This window comes from Formica exsecta, unplaced genomic scaffold, assembly GCF_003651465.1.
Source record: "Formica exsecta isolate Colony F162 unplaced genomic scaffold, ASM365146v1 scaffold16, whole genome shotgun sequence".
Taxonomy (NCBI): domain Eukaryota; kingdom Metazoa; phylum Arthropoda; class Insecta; order Hymenoptera; family Formicidae; genus Formica; species Formica exsecta.
This window is the reverse complement of record NW_021848922.1, coordinates 304556-332054: the sequence shown is the minus strand read 5'-3', so window position 1 is coordinate 332054 and position 27499 is coordinate 304556. Positions and strand designations below refer to the sequence as shown.

The window sequence follows — 27499 nt, the reverse complement described above, 5'->3', positions numbered from 1 at the left end:
CCCCCTCCCCTCCCTTCTCCTATCCTTTTTCCTCTCACCGTCGCGTGTGCTTTTTCATTGTTAGCTCGAGCTCCGCGAGCTCCCTATTTACGCTCCTTGACAGCCGATGAGTGAAACGTCTCGAAGCGGAAACTCGTGTACGCGATGGACGAATGGCATTTTATTTAGACGCGTTTGACGCGTTTATTTCATACAGTGTTTCGTCGCGAGTGATAATCTTTTTTTTTCGATACATTGCGTTTAGATCATTAAGGGCGCTGCTGTGCTTTTTTTTAAGGTTACTTTGAAAAAATTGTGCGTGTAACTTTGCTTAATATTATTATTAGTTTACTGCAAAATTTGGCGAACAAAGAATTTTATATTGAAATATACACACATATTTTGAATATAATAAAATTAGGAATATATGTCGAGATAATAATTGTAAAGTAAATAAAAACATAAATTAACATGCGAGCTTTAATTTGCTAAATAATTAACCGACATTTATTATAATGTAATTTATCTGTCATGTTTCAGGGGTACCAGACAATGATCGACATGACGGCGTCTAGATTTAAGCACAGCTGGTAGTACTGTGTTAAAACTGGCTCACTACCAGCATAGCGGGGCACGCATCCCAATATCATACCTTTTACATTTCCTACCTTAGACCTGCATACGCACTGACGCACACGTGTAGCGTGTGCGTATGTGCTTTGTCAGCTGTCGCATACACACCATGAGATTCCTGGGACTTACCCAGTCATTTCCCAAATCGCTCACAGTGACGCCTCCGCTGCCGCTCGTTTATCGATCATCCTTTTCATCCATGTCCATTGCCACATGGTTCCTAGTTATACTGGCGACTGCAGCGATAGATACTCCCGCTAGCACTGCTCCACCGATACAGGAAAATAGATCACCGCATATACTGGCGCAGTTTCCAGCGGAGAATGGACAGCGATACGGACATTTTCCCTTGGAGGCTAATGCGACCAGAGAGGGAGCTTTGAGATTTAATCATCTCGCCATAGATCCTTCTATGGGAAGGCTCTATGTGGGCGCAATCAACAGGCTCTTTCAACTTGATTCAAATCTCAAATTGGAAGAGCATGTCTCAACAGGTGAGTTCTCTTTCTTCACATTTTGGAATACAACATTGTAATATGCAAGTGAAATAATTATTGATCTTTTATCTTATTTCACAGGACCAAGAATGGATAATCCACAGTGTCATGCAACAGGTTGCATGGCAAGGGATATAACTACTTCTTTAATGGATAATGTGAACAAGCTACTAATCGCCGATCTCGAGTCGCAGATGTTAATCGCCTGCGGCTCTCTTCTCCAAGGTGCTTGCGAAAAATACAAAATGTCCAACATATCCGTTAAGCCGGAGTTTATCCCTCTCAGCGTGGCCGCCAACGACGAAAACTCGTCCACATACGCTTTTATCGGGCCCGAGAAATACAATCCATGGGGACAAACGAACATACTCTACGTGGGAACGACATTTACCAATAAAGGGGATTATCGTCACGACGTGCCCGCTATCTCCAGTAGGAATCTCGACAAGCTGGATTTCGCCGAGTACACGTTCAACAAACAATCGATTGTGTACATCGACGTCAAGTATCGGGATCATTTTCTCGTGAAATACGTGTACGGTTTCAACGCGAGCGATTACGCGTATTTTGTTCTGGTGCAGAAGCAATCGTATCTGCCCGAACAGGAGGAACTGGGATATATCTCCAGGCTAGCACGAAGTTGCATAAGCGATCCGAATTACGACAGTTACACGGAAGTAACTCTGCAGTGTACGGTCGACTTGGGGGATGGAAAGCAGCATTATTACAACTTGATACAGGACGCGAAGGTCGCCGCAGCGGGCAGCGACCTGGCCATGCAACTCGGCATCTCCGTGGGCGATCCGGTATTCGTTACCGTGTTTTCGCCCAGTAGAGGCATCACGAACGAGGCTCTATCACGTTCGGCAGTTTGTATATACAGTCTGCAAGACATCGAAACCAAGTTCAACGAAAATATTCACATGTGTTTCAACGGTAGCATCAAGTATCGAAATATGGGTTACGTCAGCGGTCCTATACAAGACGGAAAGTGTCCTACTGCCGGTGTAAGTAAATGAATAATTAAACGGATAAGTATCGCATAATTTGTCATTTTTTATATCGATCGTCGTTTCGCTCTCTTTGCAGACTACAGGAAACATTCTCAACTTTTGCGAGGTTGGACTGAAAATTTCGGGCGTTTCACCAATCACGGGCCAGGCTATCTTGCATTTTCCTGATACGTTCATCTCTTCGATAACCATCGCCAATACCGAAAGCCACACTGTAGCATTTTTCGGAACGAATGATGGCATTCTCAAGAAGGTTTTATTATCTGGAACTGAAGCATTCGTCTACGAAAGTGTTACGATCGACAAGGGACAAAAGCTATTGCCAGATACACTGATTTCACCGGATGGCGATTATATCTACGTATTGTCCACTTCGAAGATATCAAAGGTCAAAGTGGAGCATTGTAGTGGTTATACTAATTGTAGCAGTTGCCTTGATGCAAAAGATCCTTACTGTGGCTGGTGCTCTTTGGAAAAGAGGTAAATGGATTAAACTTGTATACAAAACTATAATGTTATTACATATCTTATTTCTCGAAGTAATATTTCAATTGTAAAAAAAAAAATATATACATATATATATATATATATATATATATATAGAATTGTATCATTAAAAATAAGCTATATTTACTCATAATAATTTCTCGTTGACTATCGTTATAGGTGTACGGTGAGAGGAGATTGTCAGAAAGCAAGTCATAGTAGTCCACGATGGTTGTCCTTGGGTACAGGTCAACAATGCATCGATTTTGAGCAAGTGCTACCCGATCGTATGCCTATTAATCAGATGACCACGGTGCAATTAACAATCAGAACTTTGCCGGAATTACCAGCGGGCGCTAATTACAAGTGCGTTTTTGGTAACGCCGAGCCAATAGACGCGCTGATGACTGGTTTCGGATTGTCTTGCCCAACGCCACCCGTTGGGGAGAGACCCAGTATTCCCGAGGGCGCCGATCATGCGCTTGTGCCGTTGTCTGTGCGATCGAGCGAGACGAACAAAGATTTCGTCTCGCGTAACTTTGCGTTTTTCGATTGTTCGAGACATACCGTGTGCACCGAATGCGTAAAGTCCCAATGGGCGTGCAGCTGGTGCGTCTATGACAACAAATGCACTCATAATACTAGTTGTCAAGGCATTATATCGGGAGAAAATGTAAGTTTCTTTTAATTTTGTTATACCTATACATCTTGCATAAATTTATCTATTATAGAATATATATCTTTCTCTTTTTTTCAGCAAAACCAGATCAACCTTGCTCCGCAAGGCGCACGGCACTGTCCGAGATTCGTAGAACGCAAGGAGCCATTGATGCTGCCGAACAGTGTGCCGAAGGAGATAGTGCTCGAGGTAGAAAACCTGCCTCATCCGCAGGTAGGCCATAGCGGATTCCAATGTATCGTCAGTATCGAGGGCGCCAATCTGAAGGTACAAGCTCGTGTGGACAGTAGTCGTCTCATCGTGTGCGACAAGACGGTATACTCATACGAAGCGGTCACTGGTGAATACGAGGCCGAGGTGACAGTTGTCTGGAACACAAATCACCACGTAGACAAGACCACGATAATTTTGTACAAGTGCGAGGTGCTCGGTTCGCATCGTGAACACGCGGACTGTTCCCTGTGCGTGACGCGGGACGCTCGATTCGAATGCACTTGGTGCGGAAACAGCTGCGTGTATCGACACTCGTGTCTACAGTCGCCGTTTACCGAGTGTCCAAAACCTCGGATAGATATGATCAAGCCATTGAGCGGTCCGGTGGAGGGCGGCACGCTAGTGACCATAGAGGGCAGCAATCTTGGGTTGAAGGAGAGCGACGTGGAGGGTAAGATACACATCGGTAACACTCCGTGTACACTGGTAGATTATGAAGTGTCGGTGCGTATCGTCTGTCGCACCGGTCGGCACGAGGCTACAGACGCGGCATCCGTTGTGGTTGGGAACGACGCCGGTTACACGGAGAGCGCAGTGTTATTCAATTATAAGGACATACGCCTGACAGGCGTGTATCCATCAGTTGGACCGCAGAGCGGCGGCACGCAGTTGGCTATCACCGGTAAGTATCTAAATATTGGCAGCGCGATATCGGCATATCTCGATGAGCTGCCATGTCAGGTAAACGCGACCCAAGCGAGCAGCACGAGGCTGACTTGTGTGACAAGCAAATCGGGCCGCGTCAGGCGGATTCACAGACTAACGTTGAATATCGATGGTGCGAATCGCACCCTCGTGGACAATCCATATAATTACACTCACGATCCGACTATTATGGAAATTAAACCCCTGAGGAGCTTTGCCTCGGGCGGCCGTATGATCACCGTGCATGGGACGAATTTGGACACTATTCAGAAACCCGAGATGGAAGTATACTTTGACAACGAGCCGTTGCCGGTGAATAGAACCGTTTGCACCGTCCTGAATCCCACGCAAATGGAGTGTCCGAGTCCGAGCGTCACCAGGAGATTTACATCGATCCGACGTAACGAACGTTCGGCGGTCGCCAATGCCCAAGGCACTTCGTCGCCGCAATCATTAAGACTGAAGGAGTCCCAGCTGTCTCTCAAGATCGCCTTCATCATGGATAACGTGGAAAGTGTGAGAGACTTGGAGAAGCACTTTCAGAGTCTCCGTAATCGGTTGTTCTACGTCGAGGATCCGAAATTTTTCCCATTTCCACGGAACGTTAAACTATATAAGGGTGACACACTAGTGATTGAGGGCGAGAATCTCAACTATGCCAGCGACGAATCCGATGTGAATGTCACTGTAGGCATTATGCCGTGTAACGTGACGTCGCTCGCTCTCACACAACTGGTTTGCACGCCACCGGATCAACAGCCCGCCGACACGGACGAGCACGGCATCAAGACTGACAGCGGATTGCCATTGGTAGTAGTACGAGTAGGTCGCAGTTTACGTTTTCCCATCGGTTATCTGCGCTACGAGGTCATTAAGTCATATCCGATACCCCCGGAAGCGATCGCCGGCATCGCCGCTGGCACGTTTGGTCTCATCTTTCTATTTGTACTGGTATTGGTCATCTATCGCCGTAAAAGTACTCAAGCGGAGCGCGAGTATAAGCGCATACAGATACAAATGGACACGCTCGAGAGCAATGTCCGGATGGAGTGCAAGCAAGCATTCGCAGAACTGCAAACGGACATGACAGACTTGACTGCAGATCTCGAATCGTCAGGCATACCCACTCTCGACCATAAAAATTACATCATGAAAGTGTTCTTCCCTGGAGTGATAGATCATCCCATATTGAACGATCCGCGATCGCGTAGCAACGTCTCACGTACCAACTATGACGCGGCGATGATACAATTTGAGCAACTCGTCAACAATAAATACTTTGTGCTGACATTTATAGAGACCTTGGAAGCGCAGAAAGACTTTAATATCAGAGACAAAGTAAACGTCGCCTCCTTGCTCATGGTAGTCCTAATGGGAAAGATGGAATACGCCACGGATATCCTGATGAATCTATTATTGAGATTGATTGACAAAGCGGTGAACACGAAGCATCCGCAGCTTATGTTAAGGCGAACGGAATCTGTGGTAGAGAAGATGCTAACAAATTGGATGGCGCTTTGCATGTATAACTACCTGAAGGACTACGCCGGCTCATCCTTATTTTTGCTCTTTAAAGCGATCAAACATCAGATCGAGAAAGGACCGGTGGATGTAATTACACACGATGCAAGATATTCTCTCTCGGAGGAGAGACTCTTGCGTGAGCAGATCGAGCACACGATCGTCACGTTGCACGTGGTGCAGGACGATCTAGATGAAAAGATACAGTGCAAGGTTTTGGATTGCGATACTATAAGCCAAGTAAAGTCCAAGATCCTTGACGCGCTATATAAGAATACTCCGTTTTCGCTGAGGCCGTCCGTACATGACGTTGATCTAGAGTGGCGGCACGGTCGTGGTGGTCATTTGACCCTCCAAGACGAAGATCTCACGACCAAGGGCTGCGGCGAGTGGAAGAAGATAAATACATTGGCACATTACGGTGTCAAAGAGTCGGCGGTGATGTCGCTGATCCCTCGGCAGAACGACGGTTTCTTAGTGGCGTGCAAACCGCCCTGCCAAAATTGCAAGCCCTCGCACTATCATCCACAACAGCAGCCGTCGAATCATCCGCATCATCCACCGTCGCATCATCTACATCGACATTCGAATCACTGTTCGTCCACGCATCTTCCATCCACACCCAATCACGGGTTGATCAGTCCCGTGATGTACAATCATCCCGTGAGCGGCCTATACTTTGACTCTCAGCACTCACCGCCCATCATAACGGCGAACGGTGATGTTGAGAGCGGCCATGGCGGTAATCAGCGGCTGTACCATCTGGTCAGGCCTATCGAGGACGTGCATTATCCTCCCGGTTTAGGCTTCAACAGTAGCAGCAAGCATCACCATCCCGAGAGAACGCACAAGGCGATTCCGGAGATATTCCTTACGCGATTGCTCTCGACCAAGGGCACTGTACAAAAATTCGTCGATGATTTTCTAAACACTATACTGACCGCCAACGAGGCGCTGCCAAGCGCGGTCAAGTGGTTGTTCGATCTTCTCGACGAGGCGGCCAAGCAGCACGGTATTATCGATCCAGAAGTGCCGCACGCGTGGAAGTCGAACAGCCTGCCGCTCCGATTCTGGGTAAATTTCATTAAGAATCCGGACTTTATGTTCGACATCAACAAATCCACGACAGTGGACTCGAGTCTCTCCGTGATCGCGCAAACGTTCATGGACTCGTGCTCGATGACGGAACACAGACTGGGCAAGGACTCGCCGTCTAACAAGCTGCTCTTCGCCAAGGACATACCACACTATCGCGAGAAAGTGGGTCGATTTTACACGGATGTGCAGAGACTGCCGCAGATCACCGACCAGGAGATGTCTAGTGCCATGCAGCAATTGAGCGCGTCTCACGCCAACGAGTTCGATGTGATCGCGGCGCTAAAAGAGCTCTACATTTATGTCAGCAAGTATTATGAACAAGTAAGTTATTTGATCCGACTTTCTCGTTAATTTCGACATTCAGAGGCTAGCGACAAAGTTCGCTATACTATTGTGAAATTCTTTTCAGATCCTAGAGGCCTTGGAGACAGATACGGGCTGTCGCAAACTACACCTAGCTCATAGACTAGAAAATGTAGCGTACACGCTCGAGGGAGAAGAGACCAGTGCCTGCTGACATACCCTCCTCACTTCCATCCCAGGACCCGTCAACCTCTCCAGAAACACTGACTAGTGCCTCCACTTCATGCATCAGATACACCTCGTTACATATGTACAAATATTACACAAATACAACACACCGTGTGAATAACAATGCCGTAAAAAGAGATACACGCGATTTCGTTAGGGCTAGTCAGGCGATAGGTCACGGGATTATAGACACAGTCCTCGTGGTAGTATTTTACCGTCTTTACGTGTTGGCCATACCGAAATACGCTTGTAAACATGTATGGATATTAGTACGGCAATATGTACGCGCCTCTGATCCTTCAATTACGACGCTGGACAGATGCCTATTGTGAATCTCTCTAGAAATCGAATAAGGTAGTATTTATATATTAATCTCTCATCGAATTCGAATCTCAATTCGTAGAATTTGCGAACGATTGTTGTTATCGTAGTGAGAGATAATTTAGTTCTAAGTAATTAAATTATTTTTATCGTCTACTTTATTTTTCATGATGTTGTTACGTTTACAACATCAGTCTCGGCGTTTTTCTCCTGTCGGGACTCTTTTGAGGATCTGAGACGTGGATCGGTGCAAATACTTTTAGGGAAGAAATTTAAAGTGTAAATTTTACGGTCGATCTGATATCTATACGTGTGTACGCAAATACGGAACACATAAAGTAAAAGTAACATGTCTAATGGTAAGTGAGAGAAAGCCATAGTGTCCACCAGACTGTCTGTACGGGAGCAACGTACGGCAGCGAGTAGTCTGTGATCCGAGCACGAGTGGCTATGCCTATTATATCTTCATTATGATATATATAATTATTAATATGTTATATATATACACATGAAAAAAATATATATAAAGCAAAGAATCATGCGCGACACACCTCCATGGATTGTAGTGAGCTAGTTAGAGAGGGACTATATGTATTATAAATTAAGGGTTACGCACCCTTATAATTCACAGAGACAGAGTAACAGATAATATTAAATTAAGGCGATTAAAGTAATGCGCGTTAAAAAAAAAATTAAAGTTAAAAATTATATAAGAGCAGCTCAGTCTACTCTAGGCCTATCCACGTATATCGTATATACGTTAAACAAATCTTTTTCTCTTAATTTTATCTCTTTTGCTTCTATCTCTTTCTCTGTATGCCATACACAAATACTGTACTGTACATGGTAAAGTGCTATCATGTTTTAGAAAGATCATTTTGTGAAGCATTTTTCTAATAACTTTATCTCTTCTTTGTACGTATTATTATATTATTATATGTTATTATTATTATTATTATTATTATTATTATTATCATCGGTTATTTTATATTATTATTTCTTTATTATTGTCCATATATATACATATAAATATTAATGCTGCCCATTAATTATTACTATATTGTTAGAAATAACGAATGACAGATGCAAAACGAAACAGATCTTTTTTAGATTACCGACGCAAAAATATTATAAACTGTTTTGATCATGTTATAGAGAAAGAATTTTGTATTTGGCCGAGATTTATGTGCTATTATTGTAATAATAGTCGTATGTATCGCAGACACTCGTCGTGGCACAACGACACACACACACAAACACACATACACAGTATTTTTTGAACAATCGTAACTTGCTTATTTTTAATTAATATATAAGACTGGTAGAATTTTTTTAATACGTTTTTTTTTTTCCTTTTCCTTTTTTTACGAATCTCTCGATATTGCGTAACATCAGTGGACAATTATTATATTTGTCACGCACACACTGCCAAGTTTTTCCACAAACTGTCGATCCGTTCAGCCAATATAAGCTCGTCGTTCAATCGAGGCGCAACAAACCTTGATCGACGAGTCATCGACGTAGGTTCAGGGAGGCTGGGGACGTGCTCATACTCTTGTACTTAATAATGCCGTCGTGTAATTTCAATTATATACTCTAGGTCCCCAGGCTCCCCGTCATTCGCGATCATCAGCAACCTATGTATCTCTCTATTAATATGTATATTGTATTTATTTATATTACACGAGGAATAAATTGTAACTCGATCGCGTATGTACGTCAATCTGTAAGTTTTTAAATTTTATTACGTATCTCTTTGTATCGAATTGTATGAATATTATATGTCTGTGTATGTCTGTTCGCTTTTTTATGCAAGTATATGTGTCTCTCGGTATGCGTGCCATCTGTTTCGACGCGGTAAGGAATTTGTTCGCTCGAGATTTTTTTTTTTCTTAAAAATAGAACGCGATATAGTTTAATTATCTATTCTTAGAGAATTATGGTAGATCTTGTGTACGTGCAATGTTATTAATTAAATTTATTTAAATTCAATTTAAAGAAAGAATGACGCTTTGCTCTCTTACTATGAGATTCACGCGAAGCGAACATATTTAATACCGCTTGATACAGTCTTCCCCGGATGAGATCGAACGGAGATTTGATTTGAACTGAATTTTCATATTAATTATCGTGCAACGTTTCGTATGTATTTTTTACATATGTAGTTTAACGTTTGTAGAGATGCCATGTTTTCGTCCGCGAACTCGAGATATTCAAAACCAATTACAGATACATAATACCTACTTATATATATATATACATTTTATTCACAAAGAGATTATATTTCCATTGAAATTTAGTATATGCAAATTGGAACGTTCATACAATTAAGCTAACCGGAATTTCGAACCGGTATCGAAATCCGTGCAAACACAGGATAACGAAAGTACATTTATATAAGTATATGATTAAAAATTGTACGGATGGGATAATGTGTAACGGGTTTACACTTTGCTCGTCCCTGCGTTGAAAGTATCGTAATTCTCTCTTTTCGGTTTCTACCAGTACACTCTAACAATGTAAGCCGACATTCTTATTTGATAAAAACTTGTAATTAAGAATTATATACATATATGTATAAACTGAGAGAAGAGCGCGTTAACTCAAAATATAGCAGCTGCAATATGTCATCAGTGATAGCGAGTATATTACAAATGACTTAATCGACATGTAAGCACTGCCGTTAACGTTGTTTTGGAGGAAATGCACAACGATAGAAAAAAATTGCCGTCGCTACACGCCCTACAAACGTCCTCCGTTCCCTTAACGCGAGGGAAGGAATAGAGAATATGTATTTATATATATATATTGCACCTTTTGATTTTTCCTTTATCACTGCCGTGATTTTGCATTTAAGAAACAAGACTTTCACCGAGCCACTGTATTACTGTGTTGTAATAGTGTGTTCTGCAACGCGAGTAAACTCTTTGTACGTTCCCTCATAAAGGAGAACCAAAAAACGGCTGACTTAAAGCTGTACGCAAGAATATTTAACTTTATCCCGTATTCTAATCGCGCAGGTGTATCGTTAAATGCGTTTACCCGAGAGCTTATCAGTATGTTGATATCTGGTGCAATTTATTTAATTATGCGCGGTGAGAATACGGGTGTTTTTTTTTTCTTTTTTTTTTTTCCTTTGCGTTTGAAGAATATTATGCCGTGCAGATTGACGTACATGGGAACACACACGTGCGCACATATTCGTATATACAAATGTACACATACATCACACGTCGTTATTATCGGGTGCCAGTGGGCCTCCAGACAAGCGCAAGATGTTTTTCTTTTCCATAAAATTCAGTTGGAAGATACTCGTGCGATATGTAAATTATATCGAGCAACGTTCGAGTTTGATCCAATAGAATCCATATATTAGCGTCTCGCTATACTTTACGAACGTACAAGTGCTTGCGACTCTGCCGCGTTAAATCGGAGAGAAAAATAGATTTAAAAAGATATTTCGTATTCATTTTTCCCTGTTCTCGTATTACACAATTTTTATATATATATGTATATGTTAGAAGCGCGAATAAGGTAGAAATAAATGAATAAAATGTGCGTGTACACCGCTATGTCGAGAGAAGTGATATATGATAAAATATCGAGAGACGCTATTTCTGTAAACGTCCGCTGAATTTTTTATCGAGATAACGATTAAAGAGACCGCGCGTGAGTATTTAAAATGTTTACAATATCCGGAATATACGCAGCAGAGTTTTCCGAGCAAATTGTACAGTCGAAAGTCGACTCCATCCAATCTGAAAAGCTTGTCAATTCTGCATTCAACGTATGTGATTATAACGCAACGGACTGAGAGAGAGGTGATTCTCGCGAGGCGATTAGTGTGTCATGCTTCGTAGTTTATAGAGATAAATCTCAACATCGTGTCTCGAGTTAAGATTACTTCTTGTTAAGCTTCGAGAAGAGAAAATGGGGGAGGGGGAGAGGGAATGATCCCGATAATTTTCCTAGTTTAAAAATATTTCTCTTGTATATTTTCGATCGTCGCTACTTCCGGAGGTACGATTTAATGGACTTTTTATCCGGCAATCATTGCGAGCAATATATAATTGCTGAGAGCAATAATTGAGCTACCAATGCCGTCTTGGTTTCGTTAGCGTTTTCGGAAATATATCTTCCTGGTAGCATACTTTGTGAAGAATCATGGAAAAAGAAAGTAATATTAATTATATTATACGGTATTATATTGACATTAAACTTGATCGCCATTAAATGTACCTTGGGGGAAAGCGTCTGTCCTCTATTCATTAAGATGCGTGCAATACGCTTATTTCAAGCGTATTATATCGTATCTGTATCCATTTGTGTGTGTGCGTGTATGTATGTGTATGTGCAATTGCAACTCCTCGCGAGTAGCTCTCTTCCCCTCTCCATTGTACATAGTATTTCAGCCCAATTCCTCCCCCCATCCCGCGCACGAGTAGACTTTAAGCGACACTCGAGAAAACGAAATGATTCTTGCCAAATTTTCAATGGGACGTAGGGACAAAACGATTAATTGCATTAAAAAAAAAAAAATCGCAAAAAATATATTGGTATTATAAACGATTCGTATCGTATTATCTCTTCGTTATTTCGCCCACCCGCAATCTCAGCTGTACAGACTTTTAATTATTAGCCTTACGATTAAGACACGATGAACCACCGTGTCGTCTTGATAATCGTTAGCATAAGAAGGGAAAGCCACAAGCGTTCAAGTGGACTCGTTTCTAATTTGAATCGTTACAATTTGTCACAAATTTGCCTGCGGAGATGATGACGATTTTTCCAGCTCCTTTTTTTTTATACAAACAAATACTCAAAATCTCCCTTTAGTTTCGTCGGTAAAGATTTATTGTAATTGAACGGACGCGCGATATACAGCTACATAGCCCGTGTAAAATTATCACAGCTCTCTGTGGTGCGCTAAGATCTAAATATTGTTACTATAAATACACATGGGTTACACGTGAATTTTTCAGGAATACACGCCATTCGAAAGTTGTCGGAGTCGCGTGTGTTACTTAAGTCGTGTTACATTAATTTGAAATTCTTACATTAGTCCGCGACTCTAATCCTCCGCATTCGTGGAGTACACGTGGAATTTACATGTATATCTTGTATACAGTAGAACGTATATATTTGGCGCGCGTCATAGTTTTCCACTGTGCATTTTGACAAGCATTGACAATTCCGGCGTCGATGTTGTATCGCGTAACGCGATACAATTTATAAATCAGCGTATTTGGTACGCGCAGAGTTGATTTCGGTCACGAAATTGTATATGCTATACATATATATAACAGTACAATTAATACGCAATCTTGAGATATGTGAAGTTTGTATAATTTTATCGCTTTCCTTTTATAAATATATCAATAAAAAGGTATTAAAAAATAATCTATTGTATATTTACATTTTAAAACTATCAACGCAGACTTGTATTACAAACGATATTACGTGTGTAATAATTATTAGCTATAGTAATATTATGTCATTATTTTCTACATACTTAATATTTTTGTAATAATAATGCGAAAGCTTATAAAGATAACAAATTTACATGGCACGTTTGTACAATTATTGATAAATTGTATAATATGGAATTGTATTTATAGGCAGTAAGAAATTCAGACACTACACAAAGGCCCAATTGTACTAATATCGATTGAATGTAATTCGAGATTAAACTTCAATATAAATACGCACTAGTGGTGTATCGTCTATTTAAAACTTGTGTCTTTGTCATAAGGGGCCGCGATTCTCACAATCTCTCTTTTTTTCTTATTCTCTCTCGTCATACGAAAATATATTCATAAAAAGTAATAATAAAAATTGTCCTTCCTCTTTCCTTCATAGGTTAATAAGATCAATTATAAAATAATTTCAATAAAAAATGCGAATTATTTTTACAGCATATAATATTTATATATAATTCGTTTTTGTTTATTTAGTGACTTCTTTCATAACTTACGCAATTTACTCTATCCCTGACTTTATCTTGTATAATAATGATTTATCCTGAGAAGACTTAACTGAGGATAATGCAGATGTACCGGATGAAGAGTTCTTTGAACTTGAGGCAGTACCTGTATTTCGTTTGTCTTGTTTGGCTTTCTTCATCATGTCTTTCAATCTTTTATCCGCGCTTATAATATGAATATTTGGTGTCACCTTAGTTCCAGTGCCTGCAAGAATTCATTAATTAAAAAATAAAATAAAGTTTACTTCTACATTTCAAATGCATTACACATGCGTTCATATTTACTTGAGCTCGGTTTCTTTTGTTCTTTGGTTTTGCTTTCTATCACAGTTTTTGGCGAACTTCTGTCTTTCGAAACCTAAAATATAATAATCAATATAGTAGAATAATTACATTGACATCCAGCAAGTAAAATATTAGCCCTTATTTAAATTTCTCTTGTTGTTTAAAATTTGATATTCTCATATAAATTATAAATGCGAGTAAATACACATACCTGAGACTTTGGACAGTTAGAGCAGTACCATACTTGTTTCGGCACATCTATCTGCGAATCCAGAATATGTGGAACATGGCGTTCCTGATGATATAAAGAATGACACTCTTGACACTCCACAAGTCTATTTCTCGCTCCAACATCCATCCCTTTACAAATTACGCATGTCAGATCATCTTCTAGAATTTCCAGTGCCAGAGTATCATCCGTCTGCAGAATGTCCGGTGGTGTGTCGCGTGCTGGCAGATTAACAGGGGAGCTATTCTTGCTCGATTTGCTAGAATGCTTAGACGAGCTGGAGCTTTTGCTTTTCTTACTGCTACTACTACTGTGATCGCTCAATACTGGTTCTTCCATCATGTACTAAGAAACAGATGGAACAAATTACATCAACTATAATTTATATAGGCATATTTTATTAAATGCATTACCTTTTTATGTAGCACATTGGAGAGCATTTTGGATGGCCCGTACTTTTGTTTAATCGCCTCATCTAATAGAGCTCGCAGCTGTTCCGCAGAATCCTTATTAGTGGAGTGCAAAAGGCGTAGCCCCTGTGTAAATTGTGGATCCAATTCCAGTTGAGTCATCTTTCAAAAGTATCCTTTCTATCAATGCAATGTATATTAATTAATCATTGCTATATAAACATTTTATAAATAATTCGCGACAAGACTGAATAAAGACGCCTTGCAACGTAAGTCACAGGTTATATTTTGCAATAATAGCACATGTGTTTCGCGCGTGTGTGTATTGAAGATTTAAATACTCTATCTTATCTCATTAACTTTTTTCATGTATGAGGAGCAAGGTACAAACATATGAGATGTCTCTTTTTGAGTACAAAGAGTGTTATTCGAAAAAAGGTAAAGTCTACGCTCTCTTGTTTTTTTATACCTTGCACTTGCATATATTTATCAATATTTACTCTTTTATAACAGAAAGGAAACTGTGCAATATAATACGTTTGTAGTTTAACTTACAGAACCCGTAAAGTTTTAATTAATGCAAAATATGCATTAATCCATAATATCTATATGGTAGATGTAATATCGACACTTTATTTGTGACTTTATCATCGATCACGTCAATATGCAGCGTTTTTGCTATGAAATATTACTTTATTCTAGGCCTAGGCAATCTAGGTTATCGCGTGAATCTTGAACCGCGTAGATGAGTTTGTATCTTGTAAAGCTAAAGATCAGCTGAATTCGTGAAAATATCTATTGGACATTATATATATTGGATATTATATGACGTTTAATCGGCAGAATAATTAAGAAAAAAAAACTTATTAATCAATTTTCGAATAAAAATTAAATTTCAAAAATTGTATTAAAAGAATGTATATATATATTTTTTTTTATATTTATGAAAATTGTAATTTATACGATAAAAAAACTTTTCGTATTCTCAACTGATTGAAAATGGGCAATATACCGTTCCCATATCATATCGATTTTTTAAAACTGGCATATTTTATGTATTGTGTGTATATATAATAAAAGAATTGATAATAATCTGTGAAATATATTTTGTAATTTTTAAAAATCTAATAAACTGTATTAATAATACAAAACGCAAATGTCTTGTGATTGAAAAACCTATACCCTCATCCATTCCCGCACATCTTGTCGTGTCACGCACACTTTTTTAATTATATATTTGCTTGATATCTTTTGCCAATTTTTCATTTTTGGAATTTCTGAAATTGCGTTTCTTGGAATCAAGTATCAGAAGAATATAATTAGCAAAGAGGTGGCATAAACTAAAATTTTAAAGAGTGCGAAAATTTAAAGCTTCGAAATTCATAAAAATAGTGTAACAGCGAAAGCGATTGCGTCCAATATACGATATATAAACGTAATAAAATGCCTGTGTGCATTATTGTATAATAATGAAAATCACTGCGTGTGCGTGTGTGTGCAAAATTAGTTAATATAGCGAAAGCGATCAATTCAATTTTACTCACGAATGTATAAGCAATTGCGAAAGCGATCATGTCCGATATCCGAAATAATGTATATAAAAATGTAATAAAATTGCTAGTGTGTATTATTTTGTATAGTGATAAAAATGACTGTATGTGTGCGTGTGTACTAAATGTAATATGACAGCGAAAGCGATTGCGTCCGATACCCGATATATGTATACGCGTAAATATACATATAAATATAAGAGAATCGATAATATCTGTCAAACATATTTTGTAATTTTTAAAAATTTAATAAACTGTATTATTAATACAAAACGCATATGTCTTCTGAATGAACCTACCCATTTAATCCCACACATCTTGTTGTGCCACACACATCTCTTTGTTAATTATACAATTCCTTGAAACGTTCTTGTAAATTTTTCATTCTTGGAATTTCTGAAACTGCTTTTCTTAAAATCAAGTATCAGGGAAACATAATTAGCAAAGAGGTGGCACAAACTAAAATTTTAAAAGCGTGAAAATTTGAAGCTTCGAAATCCGCAAAAGTATCAGGAGAACATGATCAGCAATTAAAGCTTCGAAATCCCCACAAGTATCAGAAGAACATGACAAGCAAAGAGTTCACATAAAGTTAAATTACAGAAAGCGAAAAATTTAAAGCTTCGAAATCCCCACAAGTATCAGAAGAACATGACAAGCAAAGAGTTCACATAAAGTTAAATTACAGAAAGCGAAAAATTTAAAGCTTCGAAATCCCCACAAGTATCAGAAGAACATGACAAGCAAAGAGTTCGCATAAAGTTAAATTACAGAAAGCGGAAAATTTGAAGGTTCGAAATTCGCAAAAGTATCAGGAGAACATGATCAGCGAGAAGGTGTTACAAACTAAAATTTTAAAAAATGCGAAAATTTGAAGCTTTGAAATCCGCAAAAGTATTAGGAGAATATAATCAGCAAAGAGGTGGTACAGACTAAAATTTCAAGAAGCGTGAAAATTCAAAACTTCAAAATCCGCAAAAATAGTAGGATTTTTTTTTTTTGTTTTGCGAAGGAAGAGAAAAATGCATTATGCATTCCCACCGGCCGATCCGGTGGGATATGCGGGACTCGCACCCGCTAAAAAACTCTCCCTATGGAGCCAACCTTTTTGGCCTCCTGCCGATACTTATACAAATTTAAATTCTGGAATATTGGGAACATGATAGGCAAGAAAGACAATACAAATAAAAACTTCAAAAATTAAAATTTTAAAAACTCCAACTTTATTTCCTTTTCTCATTTACAGTATAGTGAAAATTACTATCTAAAAATAATTAATTGTTCTTATAACTCATTTCTTAATTTTCACAAATGATCGCATTTTGGAGGCAACTATATTATTTCAAATAAAATTTATTTTTGTAATATTTCGTAATGAGTTGCAAATTATGCTCGGTTTCTGCTGTCAATCTGTCGTCAGATTGCGCGCACGCAGATTCTGCTTTATTTCTGCTATCAATTTGCTATCAGTCTGCAAGATTTTTGGCGATTTGTTGATTTAATCGATAATAACAATTTCTGTATCAAATTTATAACTTTTTTGCTGACAACAGTTGATAGCAGACACTTTTGGCATGATCTGTTTTCGACAGACTTGGCTATCCGGGTATATGTCGTAAATTTTTTACCTTAAAAATTTTTGAAATTTGCACGTTTCTCTTTACAATTCTTTCATAAGCAATAAATAAAAATACGTTTTATATATGCCCTAACTTCTAAAATCCTAACAAATCCCTTCGATTTTGTACCTGACTCAGGTCGACGTCATGTTTAATCCTTTGACCATTGTATTCACGTATCACAATCCTTCCCGCCAAAATTCCTTTCTCTCAAATGTTTTTCAAAGAATAATTCTATTCTTTCAAAATGCAAAGATTCGCAATACAAAAAGATTTAAAAATTTCAGTTATCAGTTGATCGTTTGTGAGAACATTTCCATTTAGCATAAGAGCGTTGTGAATGATTAGTATATAGTTTATATACACATCAATTCCTCTAATAATAAAGTACAGTGCACATTGTTTATTTAATTTTCTGAATATTATGTAGCGCGTATAACAACGCATGTGTTTCCGATTGATAAACGCGAATTTATTTACGCAAATAAATTTCTGCGTTTTCTTCACGATTCGAATTTCAAAAATACCGCCGCTAACCGGACGACACCTACGGCTCTGTCGTGTTCGCCAGGAACTCGGAGAATGTAGGCGCATCAAGTTCGATTCCCTCTGTACGCATCCGAAATTAAATTTTGCGAAGTGAATTCGAGTGCGAGATACAAGATCCAAAAGTTTCTCGGAGGGGCTACCTCTCCGAGATCTTTTCAAATTCCGCAGCGTCCACGAATTCATATCGTCCGTCGACGAAGGCGACGCGGACGAGGAGATATCTCGAACGCCGCCGCCGATCGAGAGAGGAAGACGAAGAAGGCGAAAATATAACCAAAGAGAGACGAAAATAGTTACCCTGCGGGCGACGACGACGACGACGACGACGACGATGACGACGAGAGGCGGCGAGCGTGGATTTCTCTCGCGCGACTGACGGCGCATGCGCGCGCCAAGCGCCAAGGCTATCACGCGCGCCGTCTCACTCCCGCCGAATGTCGGGCGCATCGTCCCGTCTCCGTCTGACGGACGGAGCGGCGCGGCGGCGCGCGTCAAGCGACGTTGATCCGAAAACTTTCAACCCAACAGTTGGCAGCGTTGCGTAGAAAAGAAATAAATAATCAAAGCGACCATGAAGTGACAAATAAAGTCGAGGTAGAGAGAACAATGCTCGCGCGTACGACGGCAAGGTGGATACTCGAGTCGTACAGTTGCAGCGCGCGTTCGCATCGCCGTTGATACGGATCGCCCGCGTCTCGCGTTCGTGTGCGTCCTCGCGGCGTCAACGCGCCGCTCACCGCCGACCGCCGCTGCTCCGCCACCCGCAGGCCGCAGCAGCAGCAGCCGCGCGCGACACAGCAGCCGGAGAGCGGAGAGGCGCGCTATGCGCTATGCGATCACCGTGGAGGCGAGGGTGATACACACGGGATACTCGTTTCTGCTCACGGCGCGACGTGACTTACCGCATCGCGCTTCTCGGTGCTGCTTCCAGCGCCGGTTCCCAAGCGGTATCTGGTTGGCGAACCCGGCCGAATCCGGCCCCGTATCCAGGTGGTGTGGTAGCTTCGCAGCATCCCCCAAGTCACGGTGAGGATAAATAACGGCGAGATAGACTGCAGCATCCCCCCCCACCGTCGCTCGTGACGATTCACGAGCATAGCGATGTTTAAAGCCTCGGGAGAGCTTGTTGGTGTCGTCTGGTGAACGCTCCCAGACTTCCGATTCACATCCGTGCATTCGGTCGACGTTAACCTCTCAATCTCCGCCGCACGCAGCCAGCGCGTCGCGGACGCGGACCTAGTGTCACCTAGTGCTAGTGGCCATGCCTCTTCTTTTCCCACTGTTCACCAACAGTAGCAGCAACAACGAGGTTTGACACGCTCGGTCGTTCGCGCACGCGATACGCTCCAACCATGAAAACGGAAAAGAAGCCCAACGAGCCCAGCTGTTGTCCACCTACCACGGTTGTCAAGGATGAGCCTGACGCCGATCCTGTTAAGCTTAAGGACGAGGGTACAGGTAGTAATAACGACGATACGACTGGAGAGGATACAGCGGAGTGTTCAAGAGATCCCTGTATCGATACATCTAACGGCGAAGGTACAATGTCTGTGGAGAATCAGAATACCAATGGGAATCAATCGATCCTGACTTCGGTTAAACAAGAGGGAGACCCTAACAATCCCACCGATGAGCTACCTGGTAACATCAATTTATTTCTATTATTTTATAATCTATGAATTTTATTTACACTTTATTTATTGCGCTAACGTATATCTTATGTTAGACTAATCAAATTATTCTTTTTTTTGGCTATAGATTATAATAGATATATTATTACAGCAGACAGCATTCAACCGCTTGTTAGTAATGTTGTGGGAAAACAGATGGGAACTAGTGCAAGCAGTGGCGAGGCTCAATACATGCAACAGCAGAGCCAAGTTTTTGTATTTTCTACGCAGTTAGCGAATACAGGCGCAGATGCAGTATTGAGAGGCGAATATCATTCGCTCGTTGCTTATCATTGCGCACAGCCAGCCACTAAAAAATATTTGGAGGTATATTATATGTGCGATATTGAATTTATTTCAATAATACTCTTTGTAAATTCTCATTCTCAAATTATATACATGAGCAATTTATTGCAAAAGTCGCATTTTTTGTTGTAAAAATTTTGCACAATTCTCTGTCGAAATAGTATTAGTAATTACGCATTATTAATTTTTTTATACTTTTTTTTTTCACACATCTATTTACCTTTGACTTACAATTTGTTTCCAATATAAATATCTTGTATAATACATTATTTTTAGTAATATGCTTTTTTTTTGTATGCTACATGTTATTTATTTATCATTAATATATATTTACCGTTTTTATTCTTTTAGAAACATCCAAATAAAGTAAATCATTTTCGCCAAAATCCTGCTCAATGGTTAAATAATCTTGCTATGATGAAACAGAAAGGCCATCAGGGAAATGCGAATAATACTTTCCCGACTGAACAACCCCCGGATTTACCAGCATTAGATCCAAATGCTCCACAGTTTTGGAACGAACAACCCAACTTGCGAAACATAAACGGTGGAAATTCCCTCGGTAATACCGAGCCATCACTCGATGATGGAAATCTAGACGTAGTGCCTTGCCTTGTGCCGAATTCACCTGGTAATTCAGGTAATTTTTATTACATTTAATTATTTTAATTCATTATTTATGTGAGATTTAATGCAATGTATATGCTTTTTTTTTATCTCACAGCCAATCCTCAACCCGCTAATAATGCTACCATGGGCCACAGTCCAAATTTGTTAGGTGGCACAACGAGTCCAGGCCCAGGAGGTTTACAACCATCGCTTCAGGGTGTCAAAGTTCCAGACGAAAATTTGACACCGAGACAAAGGCAGCACAGAGAAGTTCAACTAGCGACCTTGCGAAAAATGCAGCTGATGTTGTTTAAGGATGAACAATCTGGCAACCCTTTGGCGGACACGACACAAGGAACGACGGTGTCGTGCTCTACCGCGAATGTTCCTCCTGTTGGTTCCGTACCAAATCAATGTTCTCCATCTATGGATTGGCATAAGTTGCAGCATCAATTTCTCGATGGAAAGAATAAAGTACGTATTCTTTGTGCGTGATAATTTTAACTCAATGTACACAGGATTATGGAATATCTATAACAAAAATATCATTATTACAGGCAACGGTTGGTAATCCGGGCGCGGTACCGTTGCGCGGTGCTAACATGGTCAGTGGGGTACCGCGAAGTCAAGGCCCACCACCTCCGTATCATCAAACGACACGATCTGCCAGTGTACCGATCGCGATTCAAAGTCCAAATCCGTCGTCGCCCAACAATCCGACCAGCAATCTGTCGCTACCGTCACCGCGCGCGAGTTCTGCTTTGAATTCGCCAGCGGATTGTAACAGACAGTTCCAGCTGGGTAATCAGAGGACCAGTCACCTGCCGGGACAAAGTCCGACGAGTCAGGATTCTCCGAATCCGGTTGGCACAGGAACCGTTTCGACGACACGGTTGAATCATAGCAACCCGGGAACACCGGTCTCTCATTCTCATATCGCCGCTCTTAGTCCTAGCGGTACTAATGCTCAAAAGGATACTTCTCTCGATTTTCCTACCAATCAACAACCAAATGGTAAGTGGATCAAAACGGTAAAGGATTGGTACAGATTGGTAAGGATGAGGAGCAGAGGTATGTTTCGTTTTTTTTTTCTTTTTTTTTTCTTTTGTGTAAATTTATTGCTGTGCGCAAAGTTTAACGTTTTTATGAGTTTCATATAATTTCTAAATTTGATTTATTCTTTTGATTTAGTGGATGGTATGTTTTGCCGAACGTTACAATCCTTAGCTCAACAGAAGCAGCAACATCCTGGAAATGCAACGACCGTGAAAGAAGCAAATTTAATGCCAGTGCCGAGCCCCCTTCAACTTCAATATCTTAACACGTTCGAGGGACAAGAATTGACTATTCAGAAACAACCTAATACAAGTCTGAAAGATGGCAATTCGTCTACGTAAGTATCCCCTCCTTCCGTTTCTCTTTTCTATTCTTTCATTAACTTTTGAGCAAAACATAACTTTCTCTTCAGTGTGAGATTATATTTCGATTAATAATCATAATTCGTATAACTATATGATGTGTTTTTTTTTTATTGACAACAGAAACACAGGCAGCTCTTCAGAGATGCCCAACAGAATCATGGCGGGAAATCTAGATAACAATAATCAATTCCCTACTAGATCGGAGGGCGCGAGTCCGGTACAGATGGACAGTATGAACCGAGGCTTTGCGGGTTCCCTGCATAGTCCTCACACGCCGCACACACCGCACACACCGGGTAGCGCTGCGCCGCATACTCCGGTGGATCCCGCGAAACCGGGCAACAAGTCCAGCGCGAGTGCACAGAATAGTCCGACGCCACATAACACCAGTATACCCGACAGTATGGGTCCTCCACGAACGGTGCCGGCATCGCCTACCATGAAACCCGATACATCGCCACCGTGCGTGAAAGACGTTCAGCAGCAGCAACAACAAACGCAATCGCAGCAACAATCGCAACAACAGCAACCTACAGTGAATCCAAATAATTCTGGTAACACAACAGTAGTGTCGTCATTGAGCAGCGGCGGACCCGGCGGTGGACCCGGCGGTGGCGCCTCGTTCGCTTGCGGCAGGCCGTCCATAAACGTGAGTCAACCATCCGACAACGTGCCTCTCAATCCCAACAACATAGTCGGCGGTCGACTCGGCGGCTTAAACACCATGAATACGAATCACTTTGACCCGATAACGTCTCTGGCACAAATGAGCCAGCAACTCACAAACACGGCGGCTAGCAATTCGCTAGGCAATGAACCCATGCATTCTGGCAATGCAGCTGGCATGATGCCGTTCGGCAATCCGCACGCCGCCAGTATGCATATGATGCAGATGGGTGGCGAGATGAACGGTGGTTGCCATATGGGTGCGAACAGCGGCGAACCTGGCGGCGGTGAAGTCGGCGGGATGTGCATGGGTCTTGCAGGACCGCCAACGAGCTACAGCCCCACTACTTCGCATACGGGCAGCCCCGGCGGAATTCCCAGCAAAATGGGAGGACACTCGATGATGGGTGGTCATGGAATGATGGGCGGTCATTCGGGTACCGGCGGCTCGACTGGTGGCGCTTATCCCGGCGGCGATCCCGGCCACGCGCCCCCATCGAGACTGATGACCGGGCCGCATGGAATCGGCGGACCGAGTCCGTATAACGGCGCGAGCGTTCAGGTAAAGCCCAATGCGCCCAACACCATACAGTACTTGCCGGCCAGGCCGAATGTCGGTCACGCACCACCCCGTGGCCCACCAAGTCTAGACTTCCTTCAGCGATTTACCAATCCACTATCCAATATGGAGTCAAAGATGGGTGGGTCGCCTTCCATGAACCTACAGTACTTCCCAAATGGCTGCGTGCCGAACAACATGGGGGGCCCACACAGCGGTATGCCGTCCAGCATGAATGCCACCGGGATCCCCGGTATGGGCGGCTCGCCCAGGATGGACGGTCAGTCCATGAACACTTCCGGCACTATACACCCGTCCATGAGACCGTCGGTCGGCAATATGCGACCGCAGTCGAATCTGATGCGGATGCAGCATATGGTAGGTGGCGGCGTCTTCCCGGGCGGCTCCATGGATCCCGACAAAGTCTTCCCGCCCGACATGGTGTCGCAGAATCTGCCGAATCAACCGAATCCGGCGGGCATGTACGGTGTGTCCGGCAACAAGGGCAGCCCGATGGGACTGGGACCGCCGCCCGAAGCTACTCAGCCATTACCGCCAAGTATGGGTGGCGCGACCGGCAACTTTAAGAACAATCCGTTTGGCAGCGGACCAAGTATGTCCGATCCGAATTATGCTCAACAGTTTCACAACTTCCAGCAACAGCTTTACGCCACTGGTACCAGAGGCAGCGGACCGCCACATCCTAATTTGCATCCGCCGCCAAACTCGCACTCGCATCAGCAGTTTTTCATGCCGAAGTAAAAAAGAAAAAAGAAAAACTGCCCGGTGTTGATTGATCCATATCGCGACGATGACGACGACGATTTTACGGTGGCCTTTCAGAGTGTCCCTCTCTTTTTCTCTCTTTCGCTCTCTTTCTATCTTTCATCTATCAGGGAGATGTTTCTATTATAACCACGCAAATTAATTCTGGAAGTGTAAACTGTGCTATAGATATATAGCAAAACGTTCTTGTAAAGGACAGAGAAAAATAATGATAGTTATCGACGAGCATGGCTGACAGCTATCTTCGAGGATAATCTTCATAATTAGCGTGCGACGAAAATCTAAAGTTCTACTCTTAATTTGTTGTTATGGCGTTATTTACGTATGTATTATGCCAAGTTTTTTTCTTTCTTTTTCTCTCTTTTGACTTGTGGATCACGACACCGAGTCGCATGTCTCTAAGAAAATGTTATTCCGATACATCTTAGTAGTATCGTTTTACACCTAAATTTTCCAGGTCCTATCTGTAAATTGTATAACGGAGACGTGGAGTACTCGCCTACGCGTTCGTGTAAATACCGATGTACAATCCGATGGTTTTTTTTTTACTTTTTCCTTTTTTTTTTTATAAGTCGTTATATTTTGATCGAGGAGCATTGTTAGATTAAGAAATACGTTACTGTAACTAGAATGTAAAAAGAAAAAGAAAGAGAGAGGAAGAAAACAAGCGAGATCTCCTCTCTTTTCTTCGAGTTTCGTTTATAACGGTTTGTTCAGAATAAAATAACAATTGTGCGTACGGTACGACGAGCGAGAGGATTCTGGTACACCGGTGCCGCGTAATTCATCCTTCCTTTATCACTAAAATACTTAAAACACAGTCAAACAAGCTCAAATTTATTATTGTACATATATACCATATACATATTATACATATTATATATATATATATATATTATATATATACACCTGTTGCAACATAATCCTTCAATATCGCCCGTCCCTTACGCTCCCTCATCGATCCTCCCTTATGACCAACTCTGTGCATAATCATGACCCTTTACCTGTTTTCCCCTCCCCTTATCTGTAGCTTACGACATAAGAAGTAATTGACTAAGAACAATTATGTTGTTGATGAATGATTTTTATTATAAATGAAAAATAAAGATATTTACAAGAAGTCAGTACGATATTTGATCGACAATCGTTTTACGATTCAACAACGGCCATCGGAGTTCGCGACAAATCCGCAAAATGTGACTGATTTAAAAAAAGGAAAACCTTTCTAATTTCTCTTTTTCTCGAACAGTAAGCATAGGCTATTTTTTTCTTTCGATTTACTCGAATCTGTGATAGTCAAAGCAAGAGAACGTACTCTCCCTTTCCGTCTCTCTTTAAAAAGAAGATATTTGCTTTGTTTTGGAGAATGATTCTTTAATACTACATTTCACGATTGTGTTTATTTAATCCGAATAAATTTATGCATAGATAAAATATGACGTAAAAAGAGAGAGAGAGAGACACAAGGAGACAAAAGAAGAAAAGTTAGTTAGTTTCTTCCTTCTGGCAGCTTGAGCAATACGAAGCAGAGTGACACATTGACATATTTTACGTTTGTGATAAAAGTAATGGGAATCTTAGAACACTGCGGCGACGGGGCTTGCTCAGAGCGTTAACACCATCTTTTATGTAGGAGTAAGATTTTTTTCTACAACGTCATATTTAGCTTGTAAAACGAGCTCTGTATGTATAATTTTTTCTATAGATTCATGTTGGAATTATCAATCTTGTATTTCATTCTAGCAAAACATACTACTTGCGCCCAAGTACGTCTGTCGTAAATTCTGCTAATCGTCAACAACGGTATACCCGCGCAAATAGAAGACCTAACATTTTGCTTCCCTAGGATCAACAAGAAGTCATGAGCTCAATTATAAATGTAAAGCTTATTGTTAGTCGACTCCTTTGTAATAAGTCACATATTATCGGCCACTTTATATATCCAAAGGTGCGTACTAAATTACTAAATCTTGTTGCGTTGTGTATATTTCTTAGTTGCCAAGAACTGGTTGCGTCTCTTTCGAGTCTCCTGTTAACCTGTAAAACAAAGAGGTCATACATCGAATGAGAAGCGTGTTCGCGCTTCTTAAAAATTTGTTACGTTTAAAATAATCTCTATTCGATGTCTTTACGCGATATATCTAGATATAATCGCAATAAAAGCAAGCTTATACTTTAAGTCTTAAGGATCTGGGACTATACATTATTTAGCAAAACTCATCACACTGTATGCTGTCTGCAACTGATCATCATAATCAATTTTATACCCGAAACCCAAGTCAAACCTGTCCTTCTGTACAGCCTTTCATTGATTGGATGTGCCTGAATCGCGCCGATCATCTCCGTTTCTGTAAAAATAGATTTTATGCCTTATAATTAATTTTTTTTTTTAATTTTAATACAAATCTATATTTAATTTAACATGAGAAAGCATTATGTTATATTCAATGATATTGAAATAACATTCTAAATAATAGATATCTTTTGCATTGCATTACCGCTATTAATTACCTTGACCGTTGCGCTTCCGACGACATGGTACTTCCGTTCGTACTAAAAAAAAAAAAAGAAAAAGAAAAAATAGAAATTTACAGTAATATTTTACACAAAACTAACAATACAACTGCATATTACCTGTTTTTCGCTGGCGCAAAATCATCCCATTCGCTAAGATCATATTTAGATAAATCACCATCTTCTTCTTCTTCTTCATCTTCCTCTTCATCCTCCTGTAATTTATAAAATATTAATTAAACATTCGAAGCATTTTTAATTATCTTTTTTTTTTTTTAAATATAATATATATAATATCTATGTATATGTGTATATATATATATATGTATGTATGTATATACATATATATAAAATGTGCGACAACGATGATTCTGAGGGATCGACCGCTCGTATTTACCAGCGATGTAATTTTTTTTTTTAAATTAAAAGATATTTTTCCCCAAGCTAGCGAATTGCAAAGATCGCAATCTGCAACGTAAATTGAAAAGTGTGAAAGAAGAGGAAGAGAGAGAGAGAAAGATTACCGTAAAACAGGATAAAGTCGACCGAAATATCCTCCCTTTTCTTTTATTTAAATCTACTCTTGGTATTTCAAAAGATTATGAAATGCATTTGCGATGAATAATGCCGATTTATATTTAAAAATAAGAACGTAATACATTTTAAA

General features: G+C 40.7%; 4 protein-coding genes across 14 annotated transcripts; 2 read left to right on the top strand and 2 right to left on the bottom strand.

Annotated features, from left to right (window-relative positions):
* The first annotated feature begins 275 nt into the window (after positions 1–275).
* On the top strand, positions 276–12215 carry LOC115233070 (plexin-B). Its single transcript, XM_029803276.1, has 7 exons — positions 276–294; positions 520–1106; positions 1191–2116; positions 2199–2602; positions 2789–3281; positions 3366–7145; positions 7234–12215. The coding sequence occupies exons 2-7, from the start codon at positions 692–694 to the stop codon at positions 7339–7341; spliced, it is 6126 nt and encodes a 2041-aa protein (XP_029659136.1). The 5' UTR covers positions 276–294; positions 520–691; the 3' UTR covers positions 7342–12215.
* Positions 10798–15291, bottom strand: LOC115233075 (integrator complex subunit 12). Of its 4 annotated transcripts, none has more exons than XM_029803288.1 (5): positions 15276–15291; positions 14587–14763; positions 14156–14518; positions 13945–14017; positions 10798–13864 (listed from the first exon to the last, which is right to left on the bottom strand). In XM_029803288.1, the coding sequence occupies exons 2-5, from the start codon at positions 14743–14745 to the stop codon at positions 13656–13658; spliced, it is 804 nt and encodes a 267-aa protein (XP_029659148.1). In that variant the 5' UTR covers positions 14746–14763; positions 15276–15291; the 3' UTR covers positions 10798–13655. The 4 variants fall into 4 exon arrangements, with proteins under 4 accessions (XP_029659148.1, XP_029659146.1, XP_029659147.1 ...); XM_029803286.1 differs by having other exon boundaries at positions 15139–15277; XM_029803287.1 differs by lacking the exon at positions 15276–15291 and adding an exon at positions 15053–15088.
* A 3331-nt stretch (positions 15292–18622) lies between these two features.
* On the top strand, positions 18623–25438 carry LOC115233072 (protein BCL9 homolog). Of its 5 annotated transcripts, none has more exons than XM_029803280.1 (7): positions 18623–19942; positions 20087–20298; positions 20629–20917; positions 21002–21360; positions 21444–21957; positions 22078–22279; positions 22428–25438. In XM_029803280.1, the coding sequence occupies exons 1-7, from the start codon at positions 19654–19656 to the stop codon at positions 24292–24294; spliced, it is 3732 nt and encodes a 1243-aa protein (XP_029659140.1). In that variant the 5' UTR covers positions 18623–19653; the 3' UTR covers positions 24295–25438. The 5 variants fall into 5 exon arrangements, with proteins under 5 accessions (XP_029659140.1, XP_029659142.1, XP_029659139.1 ...); XM_029803282.1 differs by having other exon boundaries at positions 20084–20298; positions 21444–21900; XM_029803279.1 differs by having other exon boundaries at positions 20084–20298.
* On the bottom strand, positions 25390–27074 carry LOC115233077. Of its 4 annotated transcripts, none has more exons than XR_003883722.1 (4): positions 26953–27074; positions 26830–26871; positions 26604–26666; positions 25390–26355 (listed from the first exon to the last, which is right to left on the bottom strand). XR_003883722.1 is itself a non-coding variant. In XM_029803296.1 (4 exons), exons 1-3 carry the CDS (start codon positions 27041–27043, stop codon positions 26539–26541), a joined length of 261 nt encoding a protein of 86 aa, XP_029659156.1. In that variant the 5' UTR covers positions 27044–27074; the 3' UTR covers positions 25390–26355; positions 26521–26538. The 4 variants fall into 4 exon arrangements, 2 of the variants coding, with proteins under 2 accessions (XP_029659156.1, XP_029659155.1); XM_029803296.1 differs by having other exon boundaries at positions 26521–26666; XM_029803295.1 differs by having other exon boundaries at positions 26543–26666.
* Positions 27075–27499: the final 425 nt, after the last annotated feature.

Bases quoted from the DNA above. Each gene is read 5' to 3' on its own strand.
- LOC115233075 (XM_029803288.1), bottom strand. From the start codon at position 14,745: ATGACTCAACTGGAATTGGATCCACAATTTACACAGGGGCTACGCCTT. The intron at 14,519-14,586 runs GTAATGCATTTA...TCTGTTTCTTAG, and splicing joins CCAATGTGCTACATAAAAAG to TACATGATGGAAGAACCAGT. The intron at 14,018-14,155 runs GTATGTGTATTT...ATTATATTTTAG, and splicing joins CTAACTGTCCAAAGTCTCAG to GTTTCGAAAGACAGAAGTTC.
- LOC115233077 (XM_029803295.1), bottom strand. From the start codon at position 27,043: ATGAAGAGGAAGATGAAGAAGAAGAAGAAGATGGTGATTTATCTAAAT. The intron at 26,872-26,952 runs GTAATATGCAGT...TTTTTTTTTTAG, and splicing joins TTTGCGCCAGCGAAAAACAG to TACGAACGGAAGTACCATGT. The intron at 26,356-26,542 runs GTGATGAGTTTT...TTTGTTTTACAG, and splicing joins AGTTGCAGACAGCATACAGT to GTTAACAGGAGACTCGAAAG.
- LOC115233070 (XM_029803276.1), top strand. From the start codon at position 692: ATGTGCTTTGTCAGCTGTCGCATACACACCATGAGATTCCTGGGACTT. The intron at 3,282-3,365 runs GTAAGTTTCTTT...TCTTTTTTTCAG, and splicing joins GCATTATATCGGGAGAAAAT to CAAAACCAGATCAACCTTGC. The intron at 7,146-7,233 runs GTAAGTTATTTG...AATTCTTTTCAG, and splicing joins TCAGCAAGTATTATGAACAA to ATCCTAGAGGCCTTGGAGAC.
- LOC115233072 (XM_029803278.1), top strand. From the start codon at position 19,654: ATGAAAACGGAAAAGAAGCCCAACGAGCCCAGCTGTTGTCCACCTACC. The intron at 21,361-21,443 runs GTACGTATTCTT...TCATTATTACAG, and splicing joins TTCTCGATGGAAAGAATAAA to GCAACGGTTGGTAATCCGGG. The intron at 21,958-22,077 runs GTATGTTTCGTT...CTTTTGATTTAG, and splicing joins GGTAAGGATGAGGAGCAGAG to TGGATGGTATGTTTTGCCGA.